Source organism: Oncorhynchus tshawytscha, linkage group LG06, assembly GCF_018296145.1.
Source record: "Oncorhynchus tshawytscha isolate Ot180627B linkage group LG06, Otsh_v2.0, whole genome shotgun sequence".
In the NCBI taxonomy this organism is placed as follows: Eukaryota; Metazoa; Chordata; class Actinopteri; order Salmoniformes; family Salmonidae; genus Oncorhynchus; species Oncorhynchus tshawytscha.
The window spans coordinates 8212568-8240253 of NC_056434.1; the positions used below are offsets into that span (position 1 = coordinate 8212568).

General features: G+C 41.6%; 1 protein-coding gene across 3 annotated transcripts; it reads right to left on the reverse strand.

The window, feature by feature from the left end:
* Positions 1-1655: 1655 nt before the first annotated feature.
* On the reverse strand, positions 1656-27686 carry hykk.2 (hydroxylysine kinase, tandem duplicate 2). 3 transcript variants are annotated; one of them, XM_024422830.2, is made up of 6 exons: positions 27543-27675; positions 26938-26994; positions 25933-26241; positions 5763-5905; positions 3879-4059; positions 1656-3394 (listed from the first exon to the last, which is right to left on the reverse strand). In XM_024422830.2, the coding sequence occupies exons 2-6, from the start codon at positions 26972-26974 to the stop codon at positions 2940-2942; spliced, it is 1125 nt and encodes a 374-aa protein (XP_024278598.1). In that variant the 5' UTR covers positions 26975-26994; positions 27543-27675; the 3' UTR covers positions 1656-2939. The 3 variants fall into 3 exon arrangements, with proteins under 3 accessions (XP_024278598.1, XP_024278601.1, XP_024278599.1); XM_024422833.2 differs by having other exon boundaries at positions 1657-3394; positions 26961-26994; positions 27543-27674; XM_024422831.2 differs by lacking the exon at positions 26938-26994 and having other exon boundaries at positions 1661-3394; positions 27543-27686.

Sequence of the window (27686 nt, forward strand, 5' to 3'; positions counted from 1 at the left end):
GATGATTGAAAAACAAACTTTGTTGCCGCTAGTTGTGGTAAAACTATGAAAGTTTAGATGCCAATCACCATATAAGTTCAAAGATGAAATAACCTGGGAGGAGGAGAGGTGACTAGAAATGATTCGGTTGACCGTTTTGTGTGGATTAATTGTCAGAGTAGAGGGGACCTTGTGCATTTCAGGTAAAATAACAATCCCAGGACAAATTAGCTAGCAACAGCAAGCTAGCTATATATGACAAATTAGCTAGAAAGTGCAAGCTAACTAGCTAAATTGCCATACATGTTTACTGCTTATTGACCGGTCCCCAAATTAATGTAATTGGTTCAGAGTTTGTTTTGATATTTTAACCTGCGTGTCCTGATCGCATTTGGTGTTGGGGGACAAAATAAATGTATGCACGATGGCGCACGCGCACAGCCGGTTTGGGTGTAACCCGGAAGCTGATAAGAAATCCCGCTATGCCCTCCGACGAACAATCAAACAGGCAAAGCATCAATACAGGACTAGTGACAGTGACACGAGCCTACCAGACAAACTACTTCTATGCTCAGGCGAGCTAAACTACTTCTATGCTCGCTTCGAGGCAAACACTGAAACATGCATGAGAGCATCAGCTGTTCCGGACGACTGTGTGATCACGCACTCAACAGTCAATGTGAGTAAGACCTTTAAAAAAGGTCAACATTCACAAGGCCGCAGGGCCAGACAGATTACCAGAACATGTACTCCGAGCATGTGCTGACCAACTGGCAAGTGTCTTCACTGACATTTTCAACCTCTCCCTGTCTGTAATACCAACATGTTTCAAGCAGACCACCATAGTCCCTGTGCCCAAGAACACTAAGATAACCTGCCTAAATGACTACCGATCCGTAGCACTCACATCTCTAGCCATGAAATGCTTTGAAAGGCTGATCATGGCTCACATCAACACCATTATCCCAGAAACCCTAGGCCCACTCCAATTTGCATACCGCGTCAACAGATGTACAGATGATGCAATCTCTATTGCACTCCACACTGCCCTTACACACCTGGACAAAAGGAACACAAATGAGAATGCTATTCATTGACTACAGATCAACATCATAATGCCATCAAAGCTCATCACTAAGCTAAGGACCCTGGGACTAAACACCTCCCTCTGCAACTGGATCCTGGACGTCCTGACGGGCCGCCCCCAGGTGGTAAGGGTAGGTCACAACATATCCGCCACGCTGATCCTCAACATGGGGCCCCTCAGGGGTGTGTGCCCAGTCCCCTCCTGTACTCCCTGTTCACTCATGTCTGCCCGTCCAGGCACGACTCCCAACACCATCAATAAGTTTGCTGACGACAACAGTGGTAGGCCTGATAACTGACAATGAGACAGCCTATAGGGAGGGAGGTCAGAGACCTGACCGTGTGATGCCAGGACAACAACCTCTCCCTCAACGTGATCAGCCACGCTAGTTAGACTGTTCTCTCTGCTACCGCACGGCAAGTGGTACCGGCGTGCCAAGTCGAGGTCCAAAAGGCTTCTTAACAGCTTCTACCCCCAAGCTATAAGACTCTTGAACAGCTACCCAGACTATTTGCATTGTTAATATTTTTATTTTTTTACTTAACTGCATTGTTGGTTAAGCGCTTGTAAGTAAGGATTTCACTGTAAGGTGAAATTGTATTTGGTGCCCGTGACAATTATAATTAGACTTGATTTATTGAAAAAGTATTGAAAACAGGGTTGCCAATCATTTTTACCCCTAGATTTTGTTTTAACTAAATCTGTTTCTCTGAGCAATTGTATTAGTAAAAAAAAAAAAAGTACAATTTTTTTTTGCATGTAATATTCATTCAGTATTTGTATGTTTTTGCTCATCTTTATCAAGGGTGCCAATAATTTCAGACATGCCTGTATATCCCCACTGCTTCATTGATTGATATATCCAGTTTCATAAAATAAATACTTTGAAAGTTTCTTAATTTCACAGATTTGTAGGTTTATTATGCAACGGAATTAGATGAATCTTACAAAATATGATTTTAACAAATGATCATGGTAAATCAATGACTCCTTACACAGGCACTTCAGTTAAATGTAGGTCATAGCTGCTGAATTGCTTATTTTGTAAAGTGAGGTACGACCTACTCATCCGACCTACTCATTTAATTTTTTTTTACCTTTATTTTACTAGGCAAGTCAGTTAAGAACAAATTCTTATTTTCAATGACGGCCTTGGAACAGTGGGTTAACTGCCTGTTCAGGGGCAGAACGACAGATTTGTACCTTGTCAGCTTGGGGATTTGAACTTGCAACCTTTCGGTTACTAGTCCAACGCTCTAACCACTAGGCTACCCTGCCACCCCTATGGCCTTCATCCCAACAGACATTATCCACAGTATGACAATGTCAACATGCCGTTTTGAAAAGAGCACAAATTCCGTTCGTAAATCAAAGCTTTGGGAGTGTTAAGAGATTACTTAATGCATGTAAAACGGAGTTATCACAGGGCAGAGAAAATCAAATCTATACTTCTCTCAACTGGATGGGTTCAGACAAATCTGAGACTGACCAAGATTCAAAACCGTTTTAGAACAGGATTTGGGTCAGATTTTCCTCAGGTCACACTGCCAGACTGATGGATTCCAGTTAATAAGTTTAAATGAGTTTACCTTTTATCAGATGGTCGGTCTGCTAAAAGGGTAGACTCAGCAATATGAAATGATCATGCAGAACAGGATGACAACCAACTATTAGCTTGAGGCACGCCACACTTTTTAATGATTTCATATTGCTGAGTGTACCTTTTAATACTTAAAAAGGTGCACCTGCAGACTCCACATGGATTCAACATCATTGGATTGGTGAAAGCACTGGCTGAAGGGAAAATAAATCGGGACACAGCCTATGAAAAGAAAGTGGTCCCTGAAATATCCTTCAAGAGAGACTACTTCCCTTAAACCTCTTGGGCTTGAAGACCAGAATCCTGGGCGGCATTCTGAAACCACCTCCTCTCCACCACCTCCTTGCCCAGTTCCCAAAGTCGGCAAAGATGGTGGGTGCCCGTCTTGGTGGTTATCATGAGGTAATCTTTGTTCTCCGGGTGCTGCACCACAGTATGGCGGGCAACAACCAGGGACTGGCAGAAGCGACAGAGCACCAGCAGGTAGAGTGCGTCCCTCTCGGCTTCGTTGAGGGGAATAACACTCTCCCAGCCGGCTAGCACGTCTCTTGCCACATCCAGGGGTGTGGGGTTCTCGATCATCATGTACATGATGGTGATGGCCAGCTCGAACACGTAGTAGCCGCTGCTCATGTCCCCAAAGTCCAGGATGCCAGAGATTTTGTAGGCGGTTGAATCGTCTGGTTGCACCAAGATGTTGTGGTCATTGAAGTCACCATGGTTGATGCCTACATAAGAGACAAATGCACGTTTACTTGACATATCAAATATGCGCAATAGTACCAGACGTTTGCTCAAATAGTCATTCAAATCGTTTAAATGTTTTGGGCGTCTACCTGGAGTACCAAATGGGCGTGGTTTGTACTTTGGTGGCCTATTTCATTGGTTCCATTGCACTGAGTAAACTCAATAATGCCCAGTGAAAGTTTGAAAGAAAACCAATACTATTTGACCCCAGGTTTGATTTCACCGCTCAGTTATAAACCATTACATTCTCCACCTGCATCAGTACCTGACCTGTCAATCATTACAACAGACTGGTTACTTTGTTAAAATTGAGGTCATATTTATTGTGGCATGCAATGGAAAACAAAAAAATGTGCCTCTCTCGATGAACTAGTCCACGCTGTTCCAGTCCGTTTTCTTCCATTTGAACCAGGTCTATCAAAAGAGAGAGCTCTGACAGAACAGCTGGTGAAGGGAGAGACTCACACTTGCGGAAGGAGCCGAGTTTGGGCTGAACACAAGTCTTGTACAGTTGGATGACTGACTTGACCACCTGCTGTACAGGATCCCCGTCCATTAGATGGAGGTACGGCTCCAGCAGAGGGATGTTGGACAGACTCCAGAGGAACTTCTCCCTCTGTAGTACATGGAGTTGAGGATGCTCCATCTATGAAAATAGACTCATCAACCGGGGAACTGAGTTAACTACTGTAGATCAGATTATTTTCAGACATTTAATTTTTTTAAAACATGCCGTTGTACAGCTATGAGCAATTATGTATTATGTTTTTTAATTAACACTGAAATATTTGTTTGCCAATCAATCGTTATATATATATATATATATATAATATATAAACCAAAAGTCCTTGAAATCATCTGATCACGCATAGCAGTGGGTCATAGAGCATGCAGGGAAATGGGGGTAAAATCATGACAGTATTTTGTTAGGTCGACATTTAGAGGAGCGTTCAAAGCTCACATTCAAAGACAAACAATCCAGCTTATAAAAAAATACTGTAATACGGCCTTCAGTATTACTCTATGTCCAATGCATATTTCAATCCATTGTGACGATTTCAAATTGACAGAACCCATTTTCTTGCTCTCTATGTACGAGAAATGTATTCACTCACACAGAATAAGCATCAACCTCCAAGAATAATATGTATTGTGATGGTTTTTCAACAGCTTACAAAAACACTGCTAATTTTGTTTGCCCTGAGAACAAACCTAACAAACATTTTTATTAAAGATGACACTTTACTGGCTTCATTCTTTACTTGAAATGCGAATATGACACGTGCTTCTACACCTGCATTGCTTGCTGTTTGGGGTTTTAGGCTGGGTTTCTGTACAGCACTTTGAGATATCCGCTGATGTACGAAGGGCTATATAAATACATTTGATTTGATTTGACACTGAGACCCTCATAAAAATGGTGTTTTGAAATGGTTTCATATCAATTCCTTTTGCATCCAAGAAGTTGTCATGAAAAAGGGTATTTTATTTCCTCATGAATGATACTGAATAAATGTGTTATAAAAAAAAAGGTTTTATGAATGATACTACAATACTCAAAGGGGGTCATGCAGTGCTCCATTTGTAAATATATATTTATTTATTTAATTTAAAAAAAAAAAAAAAAGGCTACTGACAAACAGATCAATAAAAAAACGACCTTGTCTTGAATCCGTCAATAACCTAGGCCTAGGTCTGTGGAGAGACATATTGTACAGTACGCAGAGACAATTATTGTCCCAAAGAAGCTTTCCAGTTTCACTCACTCACCCACTTATGCACAGCTCACTCACCAGCAATGGCCTCGCTCTCATACCCAAAGCCTCTCTCTTGTTTAACTTTGTAAAACAATACTGTTCGCGTTATAGGCCTATTTGGAAGTTGATATAATATATGTCGTATCCTACAGTTGACAGATTAGAGTCTTCTCTTTTCAGCAGAAGCCATTTGCTTTCCAACCTGTGTTAGCCCACGATTGTAGTTGAAATATTTCAAAAGGCTTGTTTTGTCTGCATGCTTTTCACTGACAGATTGGCCGTAAGTTCCCGACAGAATTGTTTGGGCTACACACTGGACTACAGGAGCGCTTTTCTCTCTCTCTCTCTCACCACAGCAACGGCCACATAGTAGGTCTATATAGGGTACAATGTTGCACAAACTATAAGGCCAGACATTGCAAACAGTGAAAATATTTTGACGTCACGGGACATCATTTAATTGAGGTGTTATGTCTTACCCTCTTCAAGTTAAAATGTTGCCAACCGAACTGTATGCACTTTAAATAGCAACATTTGCAAACATTAGCCTACTTGAACGCACCTCAGGCAGACTAATTGAAGATAATCATACTTCCTGCAGGACTGTGTCCATCTTGGCGGCCATTTTGCCAGCTTCATACAGGATCTGTGGAGAGCAGGGCACTTTGGCGATGGTGGTCCCCGGTAAATAGGTCAGCAGTCTCACCAGGTACTTCTGCATGCCAAAGCCGCAGTCTACCAGGGAAAAATAAAAAAATAGTAATTGGAAGAGATCTGCAGCCCTCTGGGGGAAATTGGAATATAAGCTCATCCTGTTTCACCACCTCCTTGTCAACAAAGATCAAATTAAATCTACCTCTAGATGCTTGGCAATGTAGATTTTAAAAAGCAGCTCTGACTGTTAACGTTAACCTAGCCAGAGGTAATAATTAGAGGTCGACCGATTATGATTTTTCAACGCCGATACCGATACAGATTATTGGAGCTCCAACAAGGCCGATACAGATTATTGGAGCTCCAACAAGGCCGATACAGATTATTGGAGCTCCAACAAGGCCGATACAGATTATTGGAGCTCCAACAAGGCCGATACAGATTATTGGAGCTCCAACAAGGCCGATACAGATTATTGGAGCTCCAACAAGGCCGATACAGATTATTGGAGCTCCAACAAGGCCGATACAGATTATTGGAGCTCCAACAAGGCCGATACAGATTATTGGAGCTCCAACAAGGCCGATACAGATTATTGGAGCTCCAACAAGGCCGATACAGATTATTGAGCTCCAACAAGGCCGATACAGATTATTGGAGCTCCAACAAGGCCGATACAGATTATTGGAGCTCCAACAAGGCCGATACAGATTATTGGAGCTCCAACAAGGCCGATACAGATTATTGGAGCTCCAACAAGGCCGATACAGATTATTGAGCTCCAACAAGGCCGATACAGATTATTGGAGCTCCAACAAGGCCGATACAGATTATTGGAGCTCCAACAAGGCCGATACAGATTATTGGAGCTCCAACAAGGCCGATACAGATTATTGGAGCTCCAACAAGGCCGATACAGATTATTGGAGCTCCAACAAGGCCGATACAGATTATTGGAGCTCCAACAAGGCCGATACAGATTATTGGAGCTCCAACAAGGCCGATACAGATTATTGGAGCTCCAACAAGGCCGATACAGATTATTGGAGCTCCAACAAGGCCGATACAGATTATTGGAGCTCCAACAAGGCCGATACAGATTATTGGAGCTCCAACAAGGCCGATACAGATTATTGGAGCTCCAACAAGGCCGATACAGATTATTGGAGCTCCAACAAGGCCGATACAGATTATTGGAGCTCCAACAAGGCCGATACAGATTATTGGAGCTCCAACAAGGCCGATACAGATTATTGGAGCTCCAACAAGGCCGATACAGATTATTGGAGCTCCAACAAGGCCGATACAGATTATTGGAGCTCCAACAAGGCCGATACAGATTATTGGAGCTCCAACAAGGCCGATACAGATTATTGGAGCTCCAACAAGGCCGATACAGATTATTGGAGCTCCAACAAGGCCGATACAGATTATTGGAGCTCCAACAAGGCCGATACAGATTATTGGAGCTCCAACAAGGCCGATACAGATTATTGGAGCTCCAACAAGGCCGATACAGATTATTGGAGCTCCAACAAGGCCGATACAGATTATTGGAGCTCCAACAAGGCCGATACAGATTATTGGAGCTCCAACAAGGCCGATACAGATTATTGGAGCTCCAACAAGGCCGATACAGATTATTGGAGCTCCAACAAGGCCGATACCGATTAAATCGGACGATTTTTATTTTATTGATTTATTTTATGTATTTGTAATAATGACAATTACAACAATACTGAATGAACACTTATTTTAACTTAATATAATACATCAATAAAATCAATTTAGCCTCAAGTCAGTAATGAAACATGTTCAATTTGGTTTAAATAATGCAAAAACAAAGTGTTGGAGAAGAAAGTAAAAGTGCAATATGTGCCATGTAAGAAAGCTAACGTTTCAGTTCCTTGCTCAGAACATGAGAACATATGAAAGCTGGTGGTTCCTTTTAACATGAGTCTTCAATATTCCCAGGTAAGAAGTTTTAGGTTGTAGTTATTACAGGAATTAAGGACTATTTCCCTCTATACCATTTGTATTTAATTAACCTTTGACTATTGGATGTTCTTATTGTCACTTTAGTATTGCCAGTGTAACAGTATAGCTTCCGTCCCTCTCCTCGCTCCTCCCCGGGCTCGAACCAGCAACACAACGACAACAGCCACCACATCGAAGCAGCGTTACCCATGCAGAGCAAGGGAAACAACCACCTCAAGGCTCAGAGCGAGTAGCGATCGCTAACTAGCCAGCCATTTCACGTCGGTTACACCAGCCTCATCTCGGGAGTTGATCGGCTTGAAGTCATAAACAGCGCAATGCTTGACGCACAACGGAGAGCTGCTGGCAAAACGCACGAGTGCGCTGTTTGAATTAATGTTTACGTGCCTGCTTCTGCCTACCTCCGCTCATTCAGATACTTAGATACTTGTATGCTCAGTCAGATTATATGCAACGCAGGACACACTAGATAATATCTAGTAATATCATCAACCATGTGTAGTTAACTAGTGATTATGACTGATTTTTTTTTTTATAGGATAAGTTTAATGCTAGCTAGCAACCTACCTTGGCTTACTGCATTTGCGTAACAGGCAGTCTCCTTGTGGAGTGCAACGAGAGAGGCAGGTCGTTATTGCGTTGGACTAGTTAACTGTAAGGTTGCAAGATTGGATCCCCCGAGCTGACAAGGTGAAAATCTGTCGTTCTGCCCCTGAACGAGGTAGTTAACTCCACCATTTCTAGGCAGTCATTGAAAATAAGAATGTGTTCTTAACTGACTTGCCAAGTTAAATACAGATTAAATAAAGGTGTAAACAATTAAAATAAAATAGGCACCCAGAAATACCGATTTCCGATTGTTATGAAAACTTCAAATCGGTCCTAATTAAATTGGCCATTCCGATTAAATCAGTCGACCTCTAGTAATAATACTCAGACTCCTCAACATTAAAATGCAGTGCAACTGGTATGATTTCAGTTTGACCTCTTATTGAAGGTTTCCCCCCCAGGTCTGATTCTCTAGTGATGCAGTATTGAAGGTTTCCCCCAGGTCTGATTGTCTAGTGCTGCAGTATTGAAGGTTTCCCCCAGGTCTGATTCTCTAGTGCTGCAGTATTGAAGGTTTCCCCAGGTCTGATTCTCTAGTGCTGCAGTATTGAAGGTTTCCCCCAGGTCTGATTCTCTAGTGCTGCAGTATTGAAGGTTTCCCAGGTCTGAGGATCTGATTCTCTAGTGATGCAGTATTGAAGGTTTCCCCAGGTCTGATTCTCTAGTGATGCAGTATTGAAGGTTTCCCCAGGTCTGATTCTCTAGTGATGCAGTATTGTTATTAATATTTCCAGAAACTAAATGTAACTTTTACACCAGGCGAAACAAACTCAAATTGCTGGACGGCCAAGTGTCTGTATATGCAAGTTCACTCCTCCCTTATTTATACTTGAAAGATCAATTAACGTCACTGATTAGTTATGAACTGCCCTAACCTGGTTGTCTGGGTCTTAAATTGGACAAATTCACAAGATATAAAGCAGACACGATTACAAGCATACCCATAACATGATGCAGCCACCACTATGCTTGAAAATATGGAGTGGTACTCAGTAATGTGTTGCATTGATTTGGCCACAAACATAACACTTTTAATTCAGGACAAAAAGTGAATTGTTTTGCCACATTTCTTGCAGTATTACTTTAGTGCCTTGTTGCAAACAGGATGCATGTTGTGGAAAAATGGTATTCTCTACAGGCTTCCTTCTTTCCCCTATGTCATTTAGGTTAGTATTGTGGAGTAACTATAATGTTGTTGATCCATCCTCAGTTTTCTCCAATCAGAGCCATTAAACTCAGTAACTGTTTTAATGTCGGCATTGTCCTCATGGTGAAATCCCTGAGCGGTTTCCTTCCTCTCCGGCAACTGAGTTAGGAAGGACGCGTGTATCTTTGAGTGACTGGGTGTATCCATACACCCTGCAAAGTGTAATTAATAATTTCACCATGCTCAAAGGGATGTGTAATGTATGCTTTAAAAATACATTTAAAAAAATAGGTGTCCTTTGCGAGGCATTGAAAAACCTCCCTGGTCTTTGTGTTTGAAATTCACTGCTCGACTATGGGACTTCAATCATCATTTTGTGTGTGGGGTACAGAGATGAGGTAGTAATTTTAAAATCATGTTAAAAACTATTATTGCACACAGAGTGAGTCCATGTAAACTACGTGACTTAAGCACATTTTTACTCAACTTATTTTGCTTGCCATAACAAACGTGTTGAATATTTAAAATGACTCAAGAGATTTCAGCTTTTCATTAATTAGTAAGCATTTCAAAAAACATTATTCCACTTTGATGGGGTAGTGTGTGTAGGCTAGTGACAAAAAAATATAAATGTAATCAATTTTAAATTCAGGCTGTAAAAACTAATTGTGGAAAAGGTCAAGGGGTGGAAATACATTTAGAATGCAATATATACAGTACCAGTCAAAAGTTCGGACACACCTACTCGTTCAAGGGTTTCTTTATTTTTACTATTTTCGACATTGTAAAATAATAGAAGACATCAAACCTATTGTTGGAATCGGCTAAAACTTTGAACATTGAGATATGAAATAAATGATAGGAAAGCAGCATGGAATCAAAGGAGTAAGAGAGAGTTTTATGTCAGAAGTTAAGGGTTCTCTGAAGAAAGACAGAAGGCTTTGGAATGTGTTGAGTGGACGAGAGGAGAACAACATGTTGATATGGGGAAGACAGATGCACATCTGTAGATTAGGTGGAGGGGTTGAGGTCAGGAGGTGAGGACAGATACCCTTAAGGGAGTAATAAGGGTTTGGTATCCTGTTACCATTTTCCTTTTGAACCATAAGATGTGAGGATTGGAGAGAAGGAGGAGTGTCTTAAGTGGGATGTATATAACTGTGATGGTGAGAAATGTTTTGCTGTATGAAATTACAGCTGTACAGCACCTTTGGGAAGAATTAAACTTGGTTAAAGCTTCTCTAGTGTCCGTGAGTTAATTTACTCTGAAATATAAAGAACCTAACAGATGGCGAGCTTGCCAGGAGTTCACCACGAATTATAGTCAAACCAAAGAGTCCAGATCAGTGGAGCAGAGCTGGCAACAAACAATGTAGGTTAGTTCCTATATCTGTTTCCACTCATTTTGACATCTTGGAGAGATGAGAATCGTTGGCTGAACTAATTATGGGATACGAAGAGCCAAAGTTGAATTCTATAGGCCCATTGTGTAACGACCAGTCATAGCTTTATAGTAAATGGTAAGGCCCGGAAAGTAAACTCATACAGGCTGGTACCTGTAGGGTAAGTCCTACTAGTACTATAAAGTCCTAGGACTTACCCTTTACCTACTATAATGTCCCGGAAGGTGAACCTGCGAAGGGTAAGTCCTAGGAGATATATACGGCGGGATTGGTTCCTTACATAAACTATAACGGGGTGAGAGTCTAGTTGTAGTAGCCATAAAAGTGTGAATGGGAGGTTAGTTGTGTTCCCTGTTGGAGTGGTGAATCGTGGCAGATTATGTGGAAATAGGAAGACAAGTGTGAATAATTTTGGTGGCGTGTGTTATCAACAATAGGGATATGGGTGGAGATACGGCACCAAGCCATTAAAGAAATCCGTATTCTCCAGTAATAAATTCACAGACGCTATGGTATCATTTTGCATTGAAACAATCGTTAAAAGATGCAGTCTATCACAGTGCCATCCGTTTTGTCACCAAAGCCCCATATACTACCCACCACTGCGACCTGTACGCTCTTGTTGGCTGGCCCTCGCTTCATATTAGTCACCAAACTCACTGGCTCCAGGTTATCTACAAGACCCTGCTAGGTAAAGTCCCACCTTATCTCAGCTCACTGGTCACCATAGCAGCACCCACCCATAGCACGCGCTCCAGCAAATGTATTTCACTGGTCACCCCCAGGGCCAATTCCTCCTTTGGCCGGCTCTTGTTCCAGTTCTCTGCTGCCAATGACTGGAACGAACTACAAACATCTCTGAAACTGGAAACACTTATCCCTCACTAGCTTTAAGCACCAACTGTCAGAGCAGCTCACAGATCACTGCACATAGCACATCTATAAATAGCCCAAACAACTACCTCATCCCCTACTGTATTTATTTAGCTCCCTTGCACCCCAGTATTTCTACTTTTGTTGGATCCTGTATTTTACATTATAGCCATTAGATATATATGATTAAATATTATCTGATGTTGGTTGTGTGAGGTGTCTGCATTTGTGCACTGGAGCATCATTATGAGATTAAACAACTGCTTACTACTTGCCTGTTTGTGTGTGACAAGAACTGAGTAACATGGTGTGACCTGCATGTTGCAAAACTGTAGATAACAGCCCAGCAGATGCTTTGTCCTTGTGTTTGTATGTAACAATATTGAGCACATGGTGTGACTTGCTGTATCTTACAAAGTTGTGATAGGGAGGGGTGGTCATCACGAGGTTTAACTGAGATGGAAAAATACTGAACAACACAATAGCAGGAACTGAGCAACTGTTCTAACTAGGCTGCGATACCAGAACAGTAAGGATCTATACATCGAGGAGGGAGAACTCCAAGAAGCGCCAAGAGGCGGGGACCCGCCTGAGCGCCTGCAATAGGCTGGGCAAGTTTAAACCACGCCCAGTCTCTACTGTGATAGGCCAACAGACGTGTTGGAACTATGTCTATCACAGTATAAAGAATACTGTTTACATACATCTTGTCAGTTCTCTGTTCTGCCCTGCGTGGTATTACAGTGAGCCCGTATATACGAAAGTTGCATTTGCCATTTATTACTTAGCTAATAAAAAATACATAGTATAAAATCGGTGACTCATTGTTATATTTATCCTGATACCAGATTTGAATTTACGCAACTCTAACACTTTGCACATTCATCTACTGCAAATCTACCATTCCAGTGTTTTTACTTGCTATATTGTAGTTACGTTGCCACCGTGGCCTTTTTATTGCCTTTACCTCCCTTATCGCACCCCATTTGCTCACATTGTATAGAGACTTGTTTTTGTACTGTATGTTTGTTTTACTTCATGTGTAACTCTGTGTTGTTGTATGTGTCGAACTGCTTTGCTTTATCTTGGTCGCAGTCGCAGTTGTAAATGAGAACTTGTTCTCAACTTGCCTACCTGGTTAAACAAAGTTAAAATAAATAAATAGGGTGTCAATGGTAGGTTCTGTGTTGGTACAATAAGATGATTTGTTATTAGCATCAAAAGACGAAGAAACTCATGCGAGACCTCACCACATTGGCGGAACAGGGTCATATAGCATCATATGAGCGAGCACAACTAGCAAAGCAAGAAGTAACATATTTGGCATTTTCGATTTCTAAGAGCAAGATACACAAGTGTTTGGCACGGCCAAAACACTCCTCGCACGCTCAGGTACACTTTAGGAGTTTAATTTTTTTAGACATTTTATTTAGTCATTCTCTGAAATTGCTGACACTTCCAGAGTTGACGGACGGACAGGGGGGGGTCCAAAACCTAGGCCTGACTTGTAAGAGACAGCATTGGAATGTGGAAAAGTATTGTATACAGATGGCTCTAGTTCCATGAACACAGAAGGGAACAGAGTAACGGGGTACACTGTGTGGTATGCATTTGGAGTAGTTCATGATTTCGGTACATTGTGGTCACGTCGGGGCATGTTAACAGCAACACCAATAAAATAAAATGGTCTGGAGGTAGAGACATGATTAGAAGCATGTCAGTTACCCAGTAAGTTAGCAGTGGTGAAAAGGTGAAGCTCATACTAGTCGTACAGTTATAAAAAATATATTATTTGTTTTAATCGCCATAGGTAATCGTAAAGCAGACGAAATGGCAGCTGCCTTGGTGAGAGAAAGTGTTAGAGAACCACATGTAAATATTGCGGATTCCAAACAGTTTAAAAACGGCTCTCTATCCACCGGATGTGTACCAAACTCGCTAAAAGTGGCAGTAATAAAGCCTCTTGAAAAAGCCAAACCTTGACCCAGAAAATTTAAAAAAAACTCAAATCGGCCTATATCGAATCTTCCATTCCTCTCAATTTTTTGAAAAGGCTGTTGCGCAGCAACTCACTGCCTTCCTGAAGACAAACAATGTATACAAAATGCTTCAGTCTGGTTTTAGACCCCATCATAGCACCGAGACTGCACTTGTGAAGGTGGTAAATGACCTTTTAATGGCGTCAGACCGAGGCTCTGCATCTGTCCTCGTGCTCCTAGACCTTCGTGCTGCTTTTGATACCATTTATCACCACATTCTATTGGGGAACTCAGTGAGGAGAGATTGGAAACCCAATCTTGTCTACACGGACAAGTTCTGGCCTGGTTTAGATCTTATCTGTCGGAAAGATATCAGTTTGTCTCTGTGAATGGATTGTCCTCTGACAAATCAACTGTACATTTCGGTGTTCCTCAAGGTTCCGTTTTAGGACCACTATTGTTTTAACCATACATTTTACCTGTTGGGGATGTCATTCGAAAACATAATGTCAACTTTCACTGCTATGCGGATGACACAGGTGTACATTTCAATGAAACATGGTGAAGCCCCAAAATTGCCCTTGCTAGAAGCTTGTGTTTCAGACATAAGTGTCACAGGCCGGCTCATAGCCTGTGGCAAAAATGAGGGGACGCAAACAGGTATAGGCCAATTAAAAAAATGTTCTTTATTATAAACAAACTATTAACTTTAAACTAAGAAAAAGGTATGAGGTGTGGAAGTATCATAATGTAAGGTGTATGTAAAGTACATGGATGTGTGAATCTGTGTGTGTGAATGACTGAGTGAAAACTATGCAAAACTACAAAATAGGTTCATACCTGGAGGAGCAGAGAGAGAGAAGTGATTAGTGACACAGTTTAAATACTTAGAGCCCAGGTGACTCCAATCACTGGTGACTCCAATCACTAACGACCCTCTGCCTGCAGGAGGAACCGCCCCTGCACTGCAGAGGAGCCGTGACACCCCCTCCTTAAAATGAGGGTCCCACCCTCAACCCAACTTCCTCCAACATATTCAAAACAATTCAAAACCAAATCCCCCCACACAAAAAAAAAGGATACCAGTCCCGGCTCCTAGTAGTAGCCCCGTGTCCCCCAACTGACTGTCCACCCCTCAAACTCTGCAGCCCTGGTACCTGGGGAGGAATTTAAGAGGAAAGAGGCACAGACAGCCCGTAGGGGTCAGCAGAGAGAAGATACAAACTAGGTTAAAGGAGCACTGGACAGAGCAGAAAAACAAGTGGGTTGTGGTCAGTGAACACAGTTAAAGGGGTCAAACCAGAACCAACATAAACCTCAGTGCTGTTAAGCCCAAATGAGACCTAAAGCCTCCTTTTCAATTACAGAATAGTTTGATACTTATTACATTTCCGGGAGAAGAAACTGACTGGACATTGTTATCATTCTCCTGGAGAAGCACAGCCCCAGCGCCGATTTGACTGGCGTCTGTCTACCTGCAATTTGAAAGGTTTCCTAAAATGTGGTGCTGCCAATACAGGTGCCAAACACAAAAGACCCTTAACTGCATCAAATGCCTCTTGACACTGAGTGGACAAGATAAATTAAGCCTTGGCCTTCAACAGATTGGTCAGTGGGGACACTACTACTGAATAGTTTTTACAGAAAGCACGGTAGTACCCCGCCATTCCCAGGAAGCGCATCAGTTCTTTCTTTGTGGAGGGCTGCTTCACAGCCTGGACCTTGGCTTCCACGGGACAGACAAAACCCTGACCAACAACCTTGCCTAGGTATGTGACTGTAGTTTTGGCAAACTCACATTTTGCCAAATTAATAGTCAACCTGGCCCACACCAGTCTTTCGAACAGGGCTTGCACTCTCCAAACATGCTCCTCCCAGGAGTCCGAGTAGACGACCACGTCGTCCAAATACACGGCACACCCTTCCAGACCTGAGACCACCCGATTCATTAGCCTCTGGAAGGTGGCTGGAGCATTCCGCAAGCCAAAAGGCATCACTCTATAAGAGAACAAACCAGACAGTTATAAAGGCAGCAATCTCACAAGCTCTTTTGGTAACGGGTACTTGCCAATATCCCTTTAAAAGATCACATTTGCTAACATACTTTGCTGACCCAACTTGATCAATACAGTCCTCCATCCTAGGAAGAGGGTAAAGGTCTTTTCTATAATCAGTGCAAGGTCTGAAAGTGGAATCAGACTTTTTGACCAAAAGACAGGGTGAAGCCCAATTTGAACAACATGGCTCCGCAATACAATTGTCCAACATATACTGCACCTCTGTTTCCAGTTTCAATCTCTTCTCCTCAGATACACGATAAAATCTCTTTTTGATAGGCTTAGCATCTCCGATGTCTATATCATGCTCAATTAAGTGGGTTTGCGATGGAGTGTCTGTTAGAAATATGAATAAACAATATCCTCATTTTAAATAGAACTGTAACTAAGTAAACTTATACTCTGTTTTATTATATCTGATTAACAATATGAGTTCATAAGAAGGGATTGTATGACACAGACAAGGAGTAATTCAAGTTAATGAACACCATTCCAACTAGGAAGAAAGAAATGGGTTGTGGATTAAGTAAACAGATAAGGTAGTTAACCTATGGTTGAACCGACGAAACTTAGCTCTGGGGTGTTTTAGATAAGACAGTGAGTGCATTCCTAGGTTCTGTTAATTAGAACTGTCAGCTAAGTGGTGATCGATAATGTTTAGGGGTCAAAAGTGAATTCAGTTGTGTTGTGTGTCCTGTGTATGTGTTGGGGGGGTCAGAATGAACCTTTAAAGTTCCCTTTGACCCAGTCTGGAGGGGGAGATTCATTTTAGGAGCAATGAAATGACGTCATGTTATTGTATATAAACTGTTGCTCGTGGTAAAGTGGGAGCGCGCTCCGAGAATAAACTGTTACCTATTATTGATAAGACTGGTCTCCGTCTATTTTATGCAAACAAGAATCTTACAACTTCTCATAAAATAGATTAAGGGAATTCAATTAATGAAAACACATTGGTATAATTAAATTACAGTAACAATGTCAGAAAACAAAACAGGGTAGTTTCTAATAAGAGCTATCAATTCATCACGTTTCTCAGAGTCTAAATGATCTACCAAAACCCCAAGGTTTTGCAAAGTCTGGGAGTTTTTCAACCGACCTTATAAGACCTCATCCGAAACCCTAACGTCCTCCTCTTCTCCCCCAAATGAAAGCCACAAGATGCAGTGACTGGAGCAGCAGTCAACGCTGACCTCACCGCTGGAGGGCCTTCTACTTTGCTTAGATCCCGGGAGTGATAACATTTTAACAGGTTCACATAGCATAATTTAGAGGACTTCCTATGACTAGGGGTTTCAATAAGAGTTAAAATCTGACACTTTACGCAACACATTGAAAGGACCACAGTATTTTGCCTGAAAAGGTGAACTTACAAGAGGTAGAAGAGCAAGTACACGATCACCGGGACTAAACTCACGCAGCTCAGCCTGTCCGTCATATTTCAGTTTCATTTTCCGTTGAGAAGATTTTAGTTTATTTCACCAGCCCTATACAACTTCCACCTAAACCCATTTACATAGTCAATAAGGTTCTGAGGTGGTTCCTCAGGCAAACAACCATCCTGCAACACTGCTAAAGGTCCACGCACCGTATGACCAAACACTAAGTCATTTGGGCTAAACACTGCTTTCCTGCACTACTTCGCGAGCAGCTAGTAACAGCCAAGGTAACCCCTCCTCCCAATCTGCAGACAGTTCTGTACAGTATGCACAAAGCAAGGATTTTAAAGTTTGATGAAAACGTTCCAAAGCTCCCTGGCTCTGGGCCAGAAACGCAGGAGACTTGTTGTGTTTAACTTCAAGCTGTTTGAGAACCTGAGCAAATAAATGGGAGGTAAAGTTAGATTTTTTTTTAATCCCAAATGTTGAAATAAATTGAGTTAACACTTTAACTACTGATTTTGAAGTTATGGTACGCAAGGACAAAGCTGCCGGACATCTGGTTGCTTGACACATAACAGTTAATAAGTAGCTATGACCTGACTTGGACCTTGGTAAAGGCCCAACACAATCGATAATAATATGCTCAAAAAGGTTGCCCTATGGCTGGTATTGGATACAAAGGTGCTGGCTATACAATCTGGTTTGGCTTGCTTGTGCGCTGACACGTATCACAAGTTGTAATAAACTGAGATACATCACACTTTATATGTGGCCAGAAAAAAATAACGAAGTATGCGATCATAAGTTTTACGAACACCCATATGACCTGCCACATCACCATGTGAAGTTTGTAACACTTTATTTGGCAAAGTAGTAGGTCCAACTATTTGAAAGACTGGTTCTCCTAGACCCTGATCATAGTGTGGAACCCATTTCCTGACCAACAGACCATCAAGAAGAAAATAACACTGAGCACTAATTCCTCACCACTGACTCAGGAACAACTTTATCAAACAGATCAGCCAAGTTAGTATCGGCCTTTTGCTCAGCCATCAATGAATCTCTAGAACTAGTCAACTGTTCTGTCTGGAGTTTGACCGGCAACTCAAGACTTTCTGGCTTGAGTTGACCTACTATTCCTAGGGGTAAAGTTATTTTTATGGTACATGTCACTGTTTGACTCAAAATGGCTTTTATGTGTTAGCCTGTACTCATCTGCAAGGATTGCTGCATCACTTGGAGACTTAACTTTACGTTCATTCATGTATGTAGCAACCTGGTCAGACACAGAATTTGTTGAACTGTTCTAACACAATCAAATTAGACAGACCCTCAAAAGTACTAACTTCAGAAGCTGTACACCAACGATTAAATGCAGAAGTATATAGGGGTCAGCCAGAAGAGCCAAGGGAAAAGCTGCAGCTGGTCAAAAATAAAGATTGAGCGTTCAAACGATCGAAGAGGCCTGCCACTTATGTGATTCCAAAACACATAGTACACAGCCCAAATGTGCAAACGTTTGGCACGAAACCACAGCCATGGAAGGAGATCTTTACTGGCTGCTACTGTTGAAGATCAGGCATGATATGACAAAGCTTCTCACTGGCCAATCAGCACGATCCACCGGTTCCAGAGAACCGGTGCATAGTTTTCAACTGTGCTGTGATGCTTCACAAACAGAATGAACCATTTTATGTTAATGTTATAACATTATTAATGTTATGACATAACATTGAAAGTTGTGCAATGTAACAGGAATATTTACACTGATGGATGCCACCCGTTAGATAAAATACGGAACGGTTTCCGGATTCGACCATATTAATGACCGAAGGCTCGTATTTCTGTCTGTTATTATGTTATAATTAAGTCTATGATTTGATAGAGCAGTCTGACTGAGCGATGGTGGGCACCAGCAGGCTCGTAGGCATTCATTCAAACAGCACTTTCGTGCCAGCAGCTCTGTTGTTTATGACTTCAAGACTATCAACTCCCGAGATTAGGCTGGTGTAACGATGTGATGTGAAGTGGCTAGCTAGTTAGAGGGGTGCGCGTTAATAGTGTTTCAAACGTCACTCGCTCTGAGACTTGGAGTAGTCGTTCCCCTTCCTCTGTATGGGTAACGCTGCTTCGAGGTTGGCTGTTGTCGATTTGTTCCTGGTTCGAGCCCAGGTAGGAGCGAGGAGAGGAACGGAAGCTATACTGTTACACTGTCAATACTAAAGTGACTATAAGAACATCCAATAGTCAAAAGGTATATGAAATACAAATCGTATAGAGAGAAATAGTCCTATAATAACTACAACCTAAAACTTCATACCTGGGAATATTGAAGACTCATGTTAAAAGGAACCACCAGTTTTCATATGTTCTCATGTTCTGAGCAAGGAACTTAAACGTTAGCTTTCTTACAAAGCACATATTGCACTTTTACTTTCTTCTCCAACACTTTGTTTTTGCATTATTTAAACCAAATTGAACATGTTTCATTATTTATTTGAGGCTAAATAGATTTTATTGATGTATTATATTAAGTTAAAATAAGTGTTCATTCAGTATTGTTGTAATTGTCATTATTACAAATACATTTTCAAAATCAGCCGATTAATCGGCATCGGCATTTTTTTGGTCCTCCAATAATCGGTATCGGCATTGAAAAATCATAATCGGTCGACCTCTAATATCAAGACTGTTTCAAGAGCAGCTTTTTTCCATCTACGTAACATTGCAGAAATCAGAATCTTTGTGTCCATAAATGATGCAGAAAAATGTATTCATGCTTTTGTTACTTCTAGGTTAGACTACTGCAATGCTCTACTTTCCGGGTACCCGGATAAAGCACTAAATCAACTTCAGTTAGTGCAAAATACGGCTGCTAGAATCCTGACTAGAACTAAAAAAATTGATCATATTACTCCAGTGCTAGCCTCCCTACACTGGCTTCCTGTTAAGGCATGGGCTTATTTCAAGGTTTCACTGCTAACCTACAAAGCATTACATGGGCTTGCTCCTACCTTTCTTTCTGATTTGGTCCTGCCGTACATACCTAAACGTACGCTACGGTCAGTAGGTCATATGATTGAGTGTAGTCTGGCCCAGGAGTGTGAAGGTGAACGGAAAGGCTCTGGAGCAACGAACCGCCCTTGCTGTCTCTGCCTGGCCGGTTACCCTCTCTCCACTGGGATTCTCTGCCTCCAACCCTATTACAGGGGCTGAGTCACTGCTCTTCCATGCCGTCCCTAGGAGGGGTGCGTCACTTGAGTAGGTTGAGTCACTGTGCCGTGGCGGAGATCTTTGTGGGCTATACTCAGCCTTGTCTCAGGATGGTAAGTTGGTGGTTGAAGATATCCCTCTAGTGGTGTGGGGGCTGTGCTTTGGCAAAGTGGGTGGGGTTATATCCTGCCTGTTTGTCTGGGGGTATCATCGGATGGGGCCACAGTGTCTCCTGACCCCTATTGTCTCAGCCTCCAGTATTTATTCTGCAGGAGTTTGTGTGTCGGGGGGTTAGGGTCAGTCTGTTATATCTGGAGTACTTCTCCAGTCTTATCCGGTGTGAATTTAAGTATGCTCTCTCTAAGTCTCTCTTTCTCTCGGAGGACCTGAGCCCTAGGACCATGCCTCAGGACTACCTGGCATGATGACTCCTTGCTGTCCCCAGTCCACTTGTCTGTGCTGCTGCTTCAGTTTCAACTGTTCTGCCTGTGGCTATGGAACCCTGACCTGTTCACCGGACAGAGAGACAGCAGGAGTGGTAGAGATACTCTTAATGATTGGCTATGAAAAGCCAGCTGACATTTACTCCTGAGCTGCTGACTTATTGCACCCTCGACAACTACTGTGATGATTATTATGATTATTATTATTATTATTATTATTATAATACCTTGCTGGTCATTTATGAACATTTCAACATCTTGGCCATGTTCTGATATAATCTCCACCAGAAGAGGCCAGAAGCCAGAAGAGGACTGGCCACCCCTCATAGCCTGGTTCCTCTCTAGGTTTCGGCCTTTCTAGGGAGTTTTTCCTAGCCACCGTGCTTCTACACCTGCATTGCTTGCTGTTTGGGGTTTTAGGCTGGGTTTCTGTATAGCACTTTGAGATATCAGCTGATATAAGAAGGGCTTTATAAATAAATTAGATTTGAAGATTCTAGGCGAAATGCCAGGGGAATGGATTCTAAAGTTAACACATTTAAATATGGCCAAACACACCTTGCAAACTCAGAAGGCCTTAGGGTTTGTTTAAATCATTAGATATGTTAAGTAGTTTTATTTTTTTTAATACATTTACATTTTATGGCATCTTATTCTGGAATCGAGTTCTAGAATGGACAAAAGAGGGGGTCACGAGGAATTAGAATAGGGGTTACCAAACCTAAAAATAACTTCATTTTTTTATGTGGTGCGGTGGTTATGGAGAACCACATGGGAAAAAGGAGACCAGTGAATCGTTAGACTTGGTGGAGAGATACTGTCGCCGTGTTGTGGGATTTATTGGAAGGGGTCTTTTTAATGCAGTTAAATTGGGTATGCAGGATGATGGAAGTGTTCTGAAGAGGTATTTAAAATGGTTTCCGGAGGACAGCGAGAGAAAAAAAATCCTAATGAGAAATGATCTCATTATAAAGTAACGGAACAGTGGGATTTAATTATAAAATTAATGAGAAATCACCCGTCTTTATCAAAATTGTACCATTACTTTAGATTATTATTTCCGTAGGGAGTTATAATTCTAAGTTGATTAGTTATTTGAATTTGTTTATTTTTGATTTAACATGTTTGGTTTTTTTTGTCACATGAGCAAAAGTGGAAAATGACCAGTTCCCTGAGGTTCTGGTCTTTGTGCTACTTATACAGTGGTACTGTGTTCAGGCTGCATATAGAAAGGGAAATATATGTTAATAAGGGATGACAGTTACTTCAAATGGATTGTGATATATGTATTGATGATTTCATGTGTTTTGATACAAACGCCACCAGATTGGGATCCTGGAGAGGGAATTCTGCGAGGGGTTAGGGTGCCATCTTCATGATCTGGTAACTCTTCCTAGAGGTCGCCAGTAGAATAAGGGAGTATGGACCACTTTAGAAAATGGTTTTTAGCAGGAACGGTATGTTATGCTTTTTGACATTTGTCTTAGAGATGTTATTAAGAAAAGGTTAATGTCATAATTCGTCATATAGTCTAGGTTTGTCTAGTTTCCTGAAACAAATGTAATGAACTTAACTGTTATGATCTGTGCTTTTTGAGATGCAGATTGCGTCTTAATGCATGGTAGGAATAATTTGAACATAGACTGTGTAAACCTTAAAACCCTCCCTAACAGGCTGAAGAAAGAGTGACAAAGGCAGGCAATGAGAGACAGTGACCTTTACCACTCCTATCTGAGTCCGAGCCATAAACTAGGACGGGGGTGCTGAGAGTGCGTGTGGAGCGAGTGTGGAGAGAGAGAGAGAACAAGCTCAGGTGAGAGACTCCTGTACGTGCGGGAAACGGAAGTATCGACTTGGATATTAAAATCGGGACATGATCAAGGGCCATGAAATGTGACAGGCAAAAGTTACAAGTGCCGTTGGGAAAATCAACTGTAAACGATATTTGAAGAAGACACGCTAGAGTGATGAGTGCCGAGTGAAGGAAAGGGGGGAGGGGGGCGGGTCTTTACCAGGCTACTCATGACAGGAAAAGAGGGAGAAAGAGGGGCTGTATTGAGAAGATTTGTGACCAACAATAAAAAGTTGTTAATAAATGTATGTTCTAACAGGGATGATCTGTGCTAGATTGATAAACTGGAATTAGAGCCCTAGACTCAAAGTCAGCACTGAGTTCTGTCATTCTACATTCGGGTTGGATAATTTATAAAATGTTTTAGTTGTGATTGGGGTACAGCGAGAGAGAGGATTGCTAAAGCACGATGAGGGGTAGGGGCGCTGATAACATTCATTTGGCCGAGAGTCTCCAGAAATGTTTCTCTAAGTGTCATCCTGAGGGGAGGTGGTTTGTGTTGGGGAGTGGGGGGGGGAATGGATGACAGCTTGGGACGACCATGAAAGAGTCTCCAGAAACGTTTCTCTAAGTGTCATTCTGAGGGGAGGTGGTTTGTGTTGGGGGATAAATGGATGACAGCTTGGGACGACCATGAAAGAGTCTCCAGAAACATTTCTCTAAGTGTCATTCTGAGGGAAAGTGGTTTGTTTGGGGGAAATGGATGACAGCTTGGGAGGGGACTGAAAGAGTCTCCAGGAGGGAAATGGATGACAGCATTGGAGGGGGCAGGATGACAGTTTGGGGGAAATGGATGACAGCTTGGAGGGGGCTGGATGACAGCTTGGAGGGCAGGATGGATGACAGCTTGGGGGGGGGGAAATGGATGACAGCTTGGAGGGGGCTGGATGACAGCTTGGAGGGGGCAGGATGACAGCTTGGGGGGGAAATGGATGACAGCTTGGGAAGACCACGGAAGTTTAGTTTTACCCTGTATTCAGAGTTTTAATGTTACATCGCATCAATGAGTGGTGCTAAGTTATTAAACATGTACTTTTTTTCTCTCTTTCCTTTTCAAGTCAATATGTTTTTAGGTTTCGTGGAACATGAGGGTGTTCATTGTTCCAGAGGAGGGAATGATGTATATTGACTAACTGATTTGAGAATGTGTTAGTATGTATATAACTGTAGAAAATGCATTAGGAGTAGTGACTAGTGTGTTATGAGTTAGATGTAGTGAGAGGAGTATAGTGTGTTATGTAATGATAGAGTATAGCTTACCACTATTTTCAATGGATAGTACGATAATTATAAGCCGAAGTCCTCCTCCCAAATTGCAGTTCCTAGGTCTTCCACTAGATGTCAGTCTTTAGAAAGCGTTTCAGGCTGTTTTTTGGAAAAATGACCCAGAAATTGTAGTTATTCTAGGTGGCTCCCATTTTGGCTGTAGTGTTTCCAAGCGCGTGGAGGAAAGCGCATTCTTTCTTATTTATCTCCCGTAATGAACATACTATTCTCCGTTTTAAATTTTATAGTTTATTTGCGTATTAGGATACCTAAGGTTTGATTATAAACGTTGTTTGACTTGTTTGGAAAAGTTTATTAGTAACGTTTGGGATTAATTTTGTATGCATTTTGAATGAGGGAAACTGGGTGGATTATTGACTGAAGCGAGCCAGCTAAACTCAGTTTTTATGGATATAAAGATGAACATTATTGAACAAAAGGACCATTTGTGATGTAACTGGGACCTATTGGAGTGCCAACAGAAGATCAAAGGTAAGGCATTTTTAGATCGCTATTTCTGACTTTCGTGTCGCACCTGCCTGGTTGAAATATGATTTTCATGTGTTTGTGTGCCGGGCGCTGTCCTCAGATAATCGCATGGTTTGCTTTCGCCGTAAAGCCGTAAAGCCTTAAAGAATTTAGTATTTTTGAATTACGCGCTCTGCAATTTCACTGGATATTGGCCAGGTGGGAGGCTACCGTCCCACCTACCCTAGAAAGATTAGAGTTCTTCTGTCCAGTGTCTGTTCTTTTGACTATCTTTTCATTGGTCAGTCTGAGAGATGGCTTTTTCTTTGCAACTCTGCCTAGAAGGCCAACATCCCGGAGTCGCCTCTTCACTGTTGACGTTGAAACTGGTGTTTTGCGGGTACGATTTAATGAAGCTGCCAGTTGAGGACTTGAGGCGTCTTTCTCAAACTAGACGCTCTAATGTACTTGTCCTATTGCTCAGTTATGCATCGGGGGCCTCCCACTCCTCTTTCTATTCTGGTTAGGGCCAGTTTGTGCTGTTCTGTGAAGGGGGTAGTACACAGCCTTGTACAATATCTTAATGGCAATTTCTCACATGGAATAGCCTTAATTTCTCAGAACAAGAATAGACTGAGGAGTTTCAGAAGAAAGTTATTTGTTTCTGACCATTTTGTAATCGAACCCACAAATGCTGATGCTCCAGATACTCAACTAGTCTAAAGAACAGTTGTATTGCTTCTTTAAAATCAGCACAACAGTTTTCAGCTGAGCTAACATAATTGCAAAAGGGTTTTCGGAAGATCAATTATCCTTTTAAAATGATAAACTTGGATTAGCTATTACAACGTGCCATTGGAACACAGGAGTGATGTTTGCTGATAATGGGCCTCTGTACACCTATGTAGATAGTCCATTAAAAAATCAGCCGTTTCCAGCTACAAGAGTCATTTACAACATTAACAATGTCTGCACTGTATTTCTGATCAATTTGATGTTATTTCAAATGGACAAAAGAAAGTGCTTTTCTTTCAAAAACAAGGACATTTCTAAGTGACCCCAAAGTTTTGAATGGTAGTATAACACACTGTATATTGTATCAAAAACAATTTTATTGATTTCGATATGGGCAATTCCATACAAGATTGGCCAAAATATTTTTTATGTTTTGGATCTTCCAGAAATGAAATCCATAGAAAGGTCCTTTGGGTTTAATTTCAATGGATTTCATTTCAGGAAGATCCAAAACATTATAATTATCTTTGTGTCACTCCCATATGGAATGCCCTATAGGTGCCCATTTCTACTAAATAGATTGACTGGGTACCAGGAAGAAGACAAAACCAGCTGACACTGATTTTTGTTAATAAGCATTACATGCAATTAAACCATGATCATACAGTGAGCTTCATACATACCGATGTCCTCCAGGCTCATGACTTGTCCTGAGGTGGTGTGGAGGACAGTCTGGGCAGGAAGCCCCCTCTCGTGCAGGAAGGTCATAGCATGAGTCTGCAGCTCCAGCAGAGTGGGGTTCTGACTGTCCTCAGAGTTCATTACCTTCAGGACGTACTCGTTGTCCTCACTGACCACCAAGCGGAAGTTCTGGTCATCGTAGCTGGGCAGCGGGTGAATCTGGGACGGCGTCAAGTCAAACAGCCTCTTCACTAGCTCAGACACCTGTAGATGGCTGAGGTTTGGTTTAGATTCCGCTAATGCCATTGATGCTACAGAGAAGGAATGCAAAGAAAAAAGGTCACGACGGGGGTGTAATCATTAGTCCAAATTAGTTTAAAACGTGAGTTTCTATTGGACCAATTCAGGTAGGTCCCTCCCCGTTTCGTTCCATAGTTTAAGAAACGTTCTGGAACAGAATTGACTAAATGAATATTTTGGTTGTGATTGATGCATGCATGCACACATGCATACATACACACATGCATACATACATGCATGCACACATGCATACATGCACACACGCATGCACACATGCATGCATGCATACATACATGTATGCATACATGCATACATACATGCACACACGCATGCACACATGCATGCATGCATACATACATGTATGCATACATACATGTATGCATACATGTATGCATACATACATGTATGCATACATACATGTATGCATACATACATGCACACACGCATGCACACATGCATGCATGCATACATGCATGCATGCATACATACATGTATGCATACATGCATACATACATGCATGCATACATACATACATACATACATACATGTATGCATACATACATACATACATGTATGCATACATACATGTATGCATACATACATACATACATACATACATGCACACACGCATGCACACATGCATGCATGCATACATACATACATGCATACATGCATGCATGCATACATGCATGCATACAATCTCTTACCCTTATTTTGGTTTTTCACTAACCTAGAGCATGGCATCACAATCTTGAAATCTACGTCTGTAACCCAGTGTGTAGAAGTTACAATGTCTGACTTGTGCAGGCTAACCAGTTGGTATACACACACACACACTAACATACAACATATAAAACATCTCGAATGCAATTGGTATTAAAATAATCAATGTTGTTTACAAGTCAAAGTACTTTCTAATCGAAAACAACTAGCTAACTGTTTTGTCATTTTCTGGTCACACAAGCATTGTAAAGGACAATCCTAGCTATCGAGTGTTGGTAAGGCAAATGAGATATTTGAAAAGTTCCAAGTACAGCCACATTTGCTTCGCTGCCAAGGTTGTATCGAAGCTAGACCACATACTGTAGGCTTCCATTCAAACTTAAACGTAGCTATCTATAATGTAAAGGGTTGTGGGACAATTCATAGGCTTAGCTACATTTACTGTCTGCTAATAGTAATAATAATTAGTTAGCTAAAAACTGGTGATAAAAGTTAGGGTCGCCTCTGACAAAAAAAAATTCACATGACTGGACAGCTTTACTTTCACAAAACGCATTTGTCTTCACATTGCCAAAGTTAAATCACTCACCTGTGTTAGAGTTGCGTAAATTCAAATCTGGTATCAGGATAAATATAACAATGAGTCACCGATTTTATACTATGTATTTTTTATTAGCTAAGTAATGAATGGCAAATGCAACTTTCGTATATTCGGGCTCACCGTAACACCACG